Genomic DNA, 11455 nt, shown 5'->3' on the forward strand with positions numbered 1-11455 from the left:
GTGGGTGGGTGAGACTTGGAGTGAAGAGTAAGGGTGAGACAGGGAGTGTGGAGACACAGGGAGGGTGAGACATTTCAGAGGGGAGTATTTTTGCGGGTGGTGGTTGTGTTACCAGCCAGTCTTGAACAGAGAGAAGGAAGGTAAGCAAGCTCCCCTATGGGCCCCTGAACTACGGATTAATCTAAAGGAAAGCACGTCAGAATTCAAATAAAAGAGTAGACCAAGCAAGATGTGGTTTGTTCTGACAGAATGACGTGAGACCGTGTTTTACTGATGTAAGACGGTTAAGAATTGTGTTCTGTTTGGATTTGTCGTGGATGTATAGCCTTAGAAGGGTACGGGATAATTTCGTGTTGAGCGATTACTCGCCCGCCTGCGCAACGGTTTCGCCTTCCTCCTCTCGTGCGTCCTACCCAGCAGAATGTTCCGATTGCCACAGTCCTCAGCGCGCGAGTACCATGTGGAGATGGACAGTGAGTAACGGGGTGTCCGCGTGCTGGTGGGTGTGCATCCTATCTGCGCTGTCGGTTGTGCTCGTCAGCGCGCCGACAGTCACCTGCATCAGCGCATGCAACGCGCTCAGGGACACCAATTTCTCAATATCCGCACCGGCCGCTTCTGTTCGGCACGTGCGCAGCTACAACCACCTCCAGGGAGACGTGCGGCGGCGGAAACTATATTCCTATCAGAAGTTTTTCCTGAGGATCGACAAAACCGGGAAAGTTAACGGCACGAAGAGCAAAGATGATCCGTACAGTAAGTAAACTCGACATTATTAAGTCGTTATTACTGACACTGCGAAATGATCGGGGAGCGTTTAGAATGTAAACTAAACTAAAAACTGCAACACGTTTTCAGGTTTTGTACTGAACGTGGACCACCTTGTTGGGCAAATTATTTATCATTATAAACCAGGTGCAGCACTGTAAAAACACGACTGTAATGTATGAAGCCTACATCCAGATAGACCAAATGTCTGAGAATAATTAGCCCACACATTTCCTCTGGAGTGTTCCCCACGCGCGCATCATTGGGATGAAACAGAAACAAGAAGAAGCCCACTCTCGCGCACACACCCCGACACGTGCCTGGATGAACTGAGGTTTGCAGTTCATACTGACAGCAGAGGTTGTGTGTGTGTGTGTGTGTGTGTGTGTGTGTGTCTAGTATATCTAATGATGAAGCCTGATGAGTCTTTATCATTACTCATATGGTGCCCATGTGTAGATAAGAGCCTTCCTGTTTTCTTGGTCAGTGTGTGTGTGTTTGTGTTTTAAGCTGCACATGTCAGTTTGCCATCTCAGTGAATTATCTTCACAGGAAGTATTTTTGCTGCTGCACGATATATTTGTGTGCGTGTGTGTGTGTGTGTGTGTGTAAGTGTATGTGCACATGTATGTTTGTGAGTGTGTGCATGTGTGTTTGTGGTTGTGTGTGTGTGCATGTGTGTACATATATGTGTACATGTGGGAGCATGTGTGTTAAGCTAGTATCAGCTCTGTAATCACGTTAACGTATGAAAGGTATTCTTTTAGGACCCAGTATTTCAGCGTGTCTCTCTACTGCAGAAACACACAGCTGCAGACTAGAGCATTGGTTCTCATGACTGCACAGGGCACATCGAACCTGACCGGTCAGTCCAGCACCATTAGACCATTATCCTCACTTACTCCTTCATGCTGTGACTCGACACTCCAACCTTCCTATAAAAGATGAGTTTCATCCCCCATTGAACACTGGAGGAGCTTGTGTTAAGGCAACCTGCACTGAAAAAAAGAGACTAGCCATGTCTTGGATTTATGTAAGCATTTTGAGTGTATCTAACACAACTGCCTCATGTTTTAAACAGACATGTAATTTTATTGTGTAAAAACTACACAAGACACAGAGAGAGTAAGTGGCTGCTGAAGCAAAACAAATGTGTGCAACCAATGTCCACTATTGAATTGAGTAAATCCAACAAATTCTTTTTTTCAGTATGGTGTTACGACATATACACCACAGGTGTATAAAATTAATCACATAGACATGCAGACTGTTTTTACAAATCTTTGTGAAAGAATGGGTCACTCTCAGGAGCTCAGTGAATTCCTGCGAGGAACTGTGATAGGATGCACCTGTACAACAAATCCAGTCTTGAAATTTCCTCGCTCCTAAATATTCCACAGTCAACTGTCAGCTGAATTATAAGAAAATAGAAGTGTTTGGGAAGGACAGCAACTCGGCCATGAAGTGGTAGGCCATGTAAACTGATGGAGCAGGATCAGTGGATGCTGAAGTGCATAGTGTGAAGAGGTTGCCAACTTTCTGCATAGTCAGTCACTACAGACATCCAGATTTCCTGTGGCCTTCAGATCAGCTCAATAACATCTCTATTGGGTTTCCATGGTCGACCAGCTGCATCCAAGCCATACATCACCAAGCGCAACGCCAAGTGTTGGATGCAGTGGTGTAAAGCACACCGCCACTGGACTAGAGTAGTGGAGGAGCATTCTTTGGAGTAACGAATCACGCTTCTCCATCTGGCAATCTGGTGGATGAGTCTGGGTTTGGCGGTTGCTAGGAGAATGGTACTTGTCTCACTGCATTGTGCCAAATGTAAAGTTTGGTGGAGGGGGGTTTATGGTGTGGGGTTGTTTTTCAGGAGCTGGGCTTGGCCCCTTAGTTCCAGTGAAAGGAACTCTGAATGCTTCAGCATACCAAGACATTTTGGACAATTCCATGCTCCCAACTTTGTGGGAACAGTTTGGAGCTGGCCCCTTCCTCTTCCAACATGACTGTGCACCAGTGCACAAAGCAAGGTCCATAAAGACATGGATGGCATGTCTGGTGTGGATTAATTTGACTGGCCTGCACAGTCCTGACCTCAACCTGATAGAACACCTTTGGGATGAATTAGAACGGAGACAGAGAGCCTGACCTTCTCGCCCAACATCAGTATGTGACCTGACAAATGTGCTTCGGGAAGAATGGTCAAGAATCCATTTAAACACTCCTAAACCGTGTGGACAGCCTTCCCAGAAGAGTTGAAGCTGTTCTAGCTGCAAAGAGTGGACCACCGTCATACTGCACCCTATGGATTAGAAATGGGATTTCACTTGAGCTCATATGTGAGTCAAGGAAGGTGAGCGAATACTTTTGGCAATATAGTATAGTGTGTGTTACGGTGGACTGATGTTATGGCAGAGAGTGGGGTGTGTGTGTTATGGTGAGCTAGTGTTACACAGAGAGTGGAGTTTATGTTATGTTGAGCTGTTGCCATCTTTGCTGTTACGCAAAGCAGAGTGGAGCCTGTATGTGGAGGAGGGTGGTGGGGTCAGTGGTGTTACAGAAGATAGTACAGGTTGTGCGGGCTGCCATCTACAGTAGCTCAGCACCATGCAACTCCAAAGCACCTCAGAAAGAGATGATGTCATGTGCTTGAAGCTCCAAAAGAGATGATGTCATGTGTTTGAAAGGGATACTGAGGTTGGAAGAGTAGCGGTGGGTCCACCGGGGGTGTTGCATCACATGGGCTTTCACTGGGGCGACACTTTGAACTCACACTGCAGCAGGTTTGGGGCGTCAGACCCTGGAGGGTCGCGTCAACTTGCCTCACTTTAACACCTCCAACACACCTGGTCTCACTTACACAATCCATAGAGGAGCTCTAACAGGTGTGTTAGACACTAAGCCACACAGCACTGAGGGACATGCGTTTGAGGACACTGCTACACTCTCAACGGTGGTCTGACTGACTCAGGCTGCATCCAAGCACAAGCTCTGTTCAGAGTTCTGCAGGCTTCCCACTGAGAGTGGAATCTGTAAAAATTCAAACAAGCTGGCCTTCTTAGATATATAGTTCTTTCTTTGGGAACTGAGTACTTCTGGTTATTTATGAAGGAAAAGTGTCCTCTCGGGGGGCCCACACCAAAGCCTCACTGCTGGGGGGGGAGGCACTCCCAGGCCAAGGCCACACCCAGGCTTCAGCACTGGGGCTCCAAAGATGGGGCTAAAGAGATGTGTGGGTGTCTGGTGTGGGGTGTTTGGAGAGGATGGTTTAAGTGTGGGGTGCGAGTCTAACCATTGTAATGGTGCATTTGTTTTTAGGGTCGATAAAGTGCAGTGTGGTTAGACTACAGGACGTTTTGGGGTTAGACTACAGGACGTGATGAGGTTAGTGTACAGGCTGCAGTGGGGTTAGTGTACAGGTTGTAGAGGGGTTAATGTACAGGTTGCACTGGGGTTAGTGTGCCGGTTGTAGTGGGATTAGTATTCAGGTTGTAGTGGGGTTAGTATACAGGTTGTAAAGGAGTTAGTATACAGGCTGTAGTGGGGTTAGTTTACAGTTTGTATAGGGGTTAGTGTGCAGGCTGTAGTAGGATTAGTGTACAAGTTGTAGTGGGGTTAGTATACAGTATACATGTTGTAAAGGGGTTAGTGTACAGGCTGTAGTGGAGTTAGTATATACATTGTAAAGGGGTTAGTGTACAGGCTGTAGTGAGGTTGGTGTACAAGTTGTAGTGGGGTTAGTGTACAGGCTGTAGTGGGGTTAGTGTAAAGGTTTTAGTGGGGTTAGTGTACAGGTTGTAGAGTTCTAATATTGAGAAAGTGTTTTATGGCAGTGGTCCCCAACCACCGGGCCACGGACCAGTACTGGTCCGTGGGTCATTTGGTACCGGGCCGGACAGAAAATAAATAAATAAATATATTTTATCGACGATCAGAGTCTGAGTGATGTTTTATTTTGAAATATATAAAATTTTGGGGCTCTCTCCCAATTACATCGGTCAAGTGAATCTGGTGAGTTTGATTTTTATGCGGTTTATATTTGTTTTTGTCACGCTACAGCCCCGGACCCCTCCCTTCGGGCATGTCTTAACGTAGTCTGTGTCTTTATGTACATCGGGGGGCGTGGCTGGGTGTGTGTGTGTGTTCACTTGTGTCATTAGTCTAATGTATTTCACGCGGTGCTTGTTAAACTATTTGTATATAGTGTGTGTATATAGTATTGTATATAGTGTGAGTGTTTGTATCATCCTGTGCTTAGAGGATAGAGTCATAGAGTCTCATGCCACTATGTGATTTTGTTAAATGCGAGTGTGTTGAACCATGAAACCGCCTCATCATTAGGACTGCACCTCAACGTTACAGTTTTTATGCCAATCGTATAATTTTATTTTGTCGTATTTACCCAATCCACCCCCCCCCCCCCCACACACACACACAGACACACTTTAAAGTCCGGTCCGCGAAAATATTGTCTGACAACCGGTCCGTGGCGCAAAAAAGGTTGGGGTCCGCTGTTTTATGGTGTTTATAGTAACCACATACCACATACTAAAGAGTAATCCAAATTAGCACACTATTCAGATCAATATGAAATAACCAACAAAAAACAAATAGCAACTTAATAAATTGTAAACAGGTCCAGGATATTTATCTTCCAGTTTGATCTGATCAGGTATCAGTGTCTCCTGGCAGTCAGGAATGATGCAGATTGGCTTTTATGGTGAACTGTGGGAATTTCAAGGGCATAAAAATTCCAGTTCACTTCCAGAAAATGCCTGACTCCCTGGTGCAGTGAAGCACAAATGCTGCTCTTGGAACCCAGAGAGCAGGGCCAGCCACACTATTTCAGACACCTGGCCAATCAGGAGGTAGTGGTTTAAGTGGAGAAAAGGGAATTGTGGGAAGCCTCAAGATCAGATCTCTGTCAAGTGTTGACTTCACCCCTGCTTGAACTGACAATGTGTAATCGGCGCTCAAAACCCAAAGCACTTTGACACATGTAGGACCAAGCGGAACCACACAGATGCAATCTAGGCCTTCTCCAGCACCATTCTGCTTCAACCACAGCATTCTACTACAACCACAGCATTCTATTACAATCACATCATTCTACTACAACCACACCATTCTATTACAACCACAGCATTCTGCTTCAACCACAGCATTCTACTACAACCACACCATTCTATTACAACCACACCATTCTATTACAACCACACCATTCTACTACAGCCACACCATTCTGCTTAAACCACAGCATTCTACTACAACCATGGCATTCTACTACGACCACACTATTCTGCTTCAACCACAGCATTCTACTACAACCACAGCATTCTATTACAACCACATCATTCTACTACAACCACACCATTCTATCACAACCACAGCATTCTGCTTCAACCACAGCATTCTGCTTCAACCACAGCATTCTACTATAACCACACCATTCTATTACAACCACAGCATTCTGCTTCAACCACAGCATTCTGCTTCAACCACAGCATTCTACTACAACCACACCATTCTACTACAACCACACCATTCTACTACAACCACACCATTCTGCTTAAACCACAGCATTCTACTACAACCACACCATTCTGCTTAAACCACAGCATTCTATTACAACCACACCATTCTGCTTTACATGCACCTTTGAGCTTCTTCAACTTTGTCCTTTTTTGTTTTTCTCTGGAAATAGTGTTTTTAAGCTCTTCACGTCATTCCTTGGCTATAAAATGTGGTAAGTGTTGGCAGTGTTTTATGGAAAAAGTGTTCCTCAAAAACACCCACACACATAGACACACACACAACCTCACAAAGTAACATTTACACCACATTTACTCAAGGTTAACAGAGCATGGCATATGTGGCAAACATACACACAAAATTACTTGACAGCAAGCGAAGAATAACTGCGAATCTCCCAGCAAATCATTTAAATTACCTGAGGGAACTCTGCATCACCTGCAAGGAAAAACACTATAATCCACACGCTCACTCTCTCACACACACACACACACACACACACACACTCTCTCTCTCTCTCTCTCTCTCTCTCTCTCTCTCTCACTCACACACACACACACATACACACACTCACTCACTCACACACATACACACTCACTCACACACATACACACACTCACTCACAAACACATGCACACTCACTCACACACTCTCTCACTCACTCACACACACATTCACACACTCACTCACTCATTCACTCACACACATACACACTCTCACTCACACACACACAAACACATACACTCACTCACTCACTCACACACACACACACACACACACACACACACACACACACACACACACACACACACACACACACATATATATATACTCACCCACACACATACACCCAATCACTCACTCACAGACACACACACACACACACACACACAGAGTCATACACAAACACACTCACTCACACACACACACTCACTCAAACTCAAACGCACACACACAAGCACTTGTACTCACAGGTGTTTCAGTTTTCTGTGATTTGTACAGAAACAAGATCAGCAAGGCATCTGTGGTAAATGGAGGTTTCATGGTGTAAAGTGTAGTGTTAGGGATACACAACTTCAAAGCCACATTGTGTCAGCTAAGTCTGATGGTTTTCTGCCCCCACACCCCCATCCTGCTCTCCTCTCTATCACTTTCTTTTACTCCCTCTCCCTTTCTCCCTCTTTCTCTCATTCTCTCTCTCTCTTTCTCTCTCTCTCTCTTTGATCACTGGTCACTGAGCTTCTCTGATCTGTCTCTCTGTCATTCTCTCTCTGTTCTTCCTTTCATTCTTTTATTTATCCTTTCATCCAACCGCTGTTTACCGAGAGGACACAGAACAGACAGATAGTCTTACTGCTTCATCTGATACCTGCAACCCAACCCAGCCCCTCTTGCATGCGCACACACACACACACACACACACTGCCCCCTCTTTCCGTTCTTGTATGATGAAGGATCAATGGGACTCAGAATTCAGAAGTATTTGTTAGTAGATAGTCTTCTGATTGGTCACACACTATAGAGTGTGTGTGTGTGTGTGTGTGTGTGTGTGTGTGTGTGTGTGTGTGTGTGTGTGTGTGTGTGTGTGTGTGTGTGTGTGTGTGTGTGTATGCGTGCATGCGTGCGTGTGTTTGGGTATGGGTGTAGCAGGAGGGAGACACTTACAGTAAGACCTAAGTCATTCTGTGATCAAATACCATGATCAAATACTCATCAGATCTACACCCCCAACCACTGAGGTTAGCAGACCCAGATAGCAGAGAATCACTTGTTCCTGTGTGTGTGTGTGTGTGTGTGTGTGTGTGTGTGTGTGTGTGTGCGCGCGCGTGTGTGTGTGTGTGTGTGTGTGTGTGTGTGTGTGTGTGTGTGTGGACAAAGATCACAAAGAGTGATATTACAGTTTGTGACGACTGCTAACGTGTGTTTGTCTAATCTGTAGTCCAAAACTCCAAACACAGTGAACACAACATCAGTTTTCAGTGGCTATAGTATTAGTTTAATTCATGTTGTTATGGCACAAAATGCAGTCATTTTACATGTTTTTATTATGCTTAAATTTTCTATACACACAAGGTTATCCAATAACAAAATTCTGGATCGTTTTTGTCTTATTTACAAATGCTTGTACACAGCATGCCAAAAATGAAAACCTAAGGTTCAAAACCTTAAATATCGTATAAAATGCCAAGTTCTGCAAAAACAAAGGCAGCTGAAAAGTTATTACTGTTGTACACATTTTTTGCACATATAGATAAATGAAGTATAGTATAAAATATATATATATATATATATATATATATATATATATATATATATATATATTTATAAAAAGTATAAAATGAAGTACAGTAATGTCCCTAATACAGTAAAATATACCCTTTACTGCAAAACTGTTACTGACTCCTTTTTTGTCTAATCTACATTCCATATAGTACCTAACAGTAAATATCACTCATTGTGTAGACAGTATGTTGCCAAAAATGCACACATTTGAAAAAAAAAAGTCCAAATGAAGCGGATTACAGTAAAAATGAATTGACTAATAAAACAACAGATGTAACTGTAAAATGTCTGTTGTTTGCTGGGAGAGGGTAAAATATTACATGTAATACTGTTTCTGTATTGCCATCAAATGTTAGTTTTTTTTACAGTGGTTGTGCAGTGATTGACTATGTTCATCTCGAAAAGAGAATATGTGCTAGTGTTTGAAAGAATGATTGGATACTGAACCAGGTTTGCTGTGTTTTAACAAAGTTGTTTGCATTGTGAAATGCAGAGTTGTTATTTAGTTAAGAAAATGCGCTTTTGAACACGATATTAACTATTTGGCTATTTGTGTGAGGTCAATGTGTTGCTCTGTTTAGAGTTTTGACAATGTATCACAAGTATTGGGAAATGCACGTTAGCAGTCGTCAAAAACTGTAACATACACACACACTCTTAGGTGCTCACACCCCCCCCCCGCACACACATGCATTCCCTAATAGTCAATGGTGCTGCTTTTAGCTGAATGTATGATAAAAACAAAACAAATCAAATCAAACATATTGAAACATGCTGTGTGAATACAATGTGAGTACTAACACTGTAAGGACTATGTAATACTGTAAGAACTAATAATATGTCTAACAATGTGTTATGTGACATCTGATTTGTGTTTGGTAATCCGTGTTTGATCCGTGTCTGATAATGTGTTATGTGATGGCAGATGTGTATTTGGTAACCAGATCTGTGTCTTATAATGTGTTTGATATCATTTGTTTTGTAATGTATTTGGTATAGTGTTTGTTATGGGATGGATGTAATGTGCTTTGTAATGTGATTGGTATAGTGTTTGGTACAGTATTTGGTGTAATAGGCTTTGTAATGTATTTGGTATAGTGTTTGTTATGGGATGGATGTAATGTGCTTTGTAAGGTGTTTGGTACAGTGCTTGGTACAGTATTTGGTGTAATGGGCTTTGTAATGTGATTGGTATAGTGTTTGGTACAGTATTTGGTGTAATAGGCTTTGTAATGTAATTGGTATAGTGTTTGCTGTAATGTGCTTTGTGACATGTTTGGTCTGTGTGGGTCCACAGGTGTTATGGAGATCACATCTGTGGACGTGGGAGTTGTAGCAATCCGAGGTTTGAACAGTAATTGTTACCTGGCCATCAGTAAGAAAGGACAGGTTTACGGAGAGGTGAGTGTCTCTTACAGACATACAAACACACACACACACACACACACACACACACACACACACACACACACACATGCACAGTGAGGTTTACATATGGGTGAGTGTCATTCACTCAAACACACTCACACTCACAGTGAGGTTTCCAGAGAGGCATCATTCAAACACACAAACATGGTATGTGTATCTGAAGTATGTGGTTGGTGTGTGTGTTCCTCTTACAGAGACACTACGGTGTGAACTGTCGACTGAAGGAGCGTATCGAGGAGAATGGATACAACACGTACGCCTCAGCACAGTGGAGGAACCGGCGCAGACACATGTTTGTCGGGCTGAGCGCCAGCGGCAGGGCCCTCCGTGCCAGGAAGACCCACAGAAAGGACACAGCCACCCACTTCCTGCCTATCCTGGTGTGAGTGGGAGACCCCGTCAGCCAAGCCCCGCCCACTCTGGAGGCACCATGCAGGCTTGTATTATAGAGGCCATGCCCACTGTGATGTGTGGCCCTGCACACTGGGTGAAGTACTCTGTGTGACAGAGCAAAGTACCAGGAACACTTCTTGTTCTCTGTAACGCATCTTCTAGAGCAGCTGGATCCATGTGTGGACATGTTTGTGTTTGTGTAGGTGTGCTTTTGTACTTTACTGAGCAATAAGTCAGTAATTCCCCAACATCACATTTTAGGGTGGGGAGAGGGGGGGATATGTCAAACCAATTCCCACAGAATCTCATTTCTACGGGTTGAGAACTTTACCTTCACCAAACAGCCAATGGGAGTTGCTGAAGGTGCCTGTGTGCTGATGGACTTGCCTTTAAACACAAGCCAGGGCCCATTTTGCCTGTGTTGCAGATCAGTTTTAAAGGTCTGCCTGTTGAAGGAATTTGCAGGAAGCTGAACACAGACCAGGAGCTGCCTGAGGATATCTCAGAGTGGAACTTGACTGGAATTGGAACTTAAAATGTGGAACGCTACCAGGTCCTGTAGAGGGCACAGACGAGGTCAATAGTGGCACTGTAACATGAAATACTGCTTTTATAAGTGAAATTATTTATTTGTGTAATATTTAAGTGTAATTTAGAGACAAATGATGCGTGTGAAAATGGCACCCTTCCTGTACTTTATATTAAATAAAAACTATTTTTCTCATTCTTGTACAGTCTAGCTAGAGTGGTCAGTAGGTTACATCTGTTTTGTTACTGTCATTTAGTTCTGTTAGCTTTGTGTGTGTGTGTATAATTGGCTATGATTGATTACAGTAACGATATGCATACTCCTGGTGAGGTGCAATAGCTATCTTAAAAACACATTTGGGAATCATTAGCGTTATGGTTGCTAACAACAGAAACAGCGGTGAGATTATTACGGGTCTCGGCGGTAATAATGTACAGATGCTCCTACAGGACTGTTTGATCAATCAGCCTAACACAAATGTATTCCCCGCACACACCTCCTATATCGTGTGTGGCCGCA

At 43.6% G+C, this 11455-nt stretch overlaps 1 protein-coding gene across 1 annotated transcript; it reads left to right on the forward strand.

The window, feature by feature from the left end:
- The first annotated feature begins 108 nt into the window (after positions 1-108).
- On the forward strand, positions 109-11085 carry fgf10b (fibroblast growth factor 10b). The gene is made up of 3 exons (XM_076998796.1): positions 109-756; positions 9884-9987; positions 10209-11085. The coding sequence occupies exons 1-3, from the start codon at positions 318-320 to the stop codon at positions 10398-10400; spliced, it is 735 nt and encodes a 244-aa protein (XP_076854911.1). The 5' UTR covers positions 109-317; the 3' UTR covers positions 10401-11085.
- The last annotated feature ends 370 nt before the right edge of the window (positions 11086-11455 follow it).

Source organism: Brachyhypopomus gauderio, chromosome 3 (genome assembly GCF_052324685.1).
Source record: "Brachyhypopomus gauderio isolate BG-103 chromosome 3, BGAUD_0.2, whole genome shotgun sequence".
NCBI lineage: Eukaryota > Metazoa > Chordata > Actinopteri > Gymnotiformes > Hypopomidae > Brachyhypopomus > Brachyhypopomus gauderio.

Bases quoted from the DNA above. Each gene is read 5' to 3' on its own strand.
- fgf10b (XM_076998796.1), top strand. From the start codon at position 318: ATGTATAGCCTTAGAAGGGTACGGGATAATTTCGTGTTGAGCGATTAC. The intron at 757-9,883 runs GTAAGTAAACTC...GTGGGTCCACAG, and splicing joins GAGCAAAGATGATCCGTACA to GTGTTATGGAGATCACATCT. The intron at 9,988-10,208 runs GTGAGTGTCTCT...TTCCTCTTACAG, and splicing joins AAGGACAGGTTTACGGAGAG to AGACACTACGGTGTGAACTG.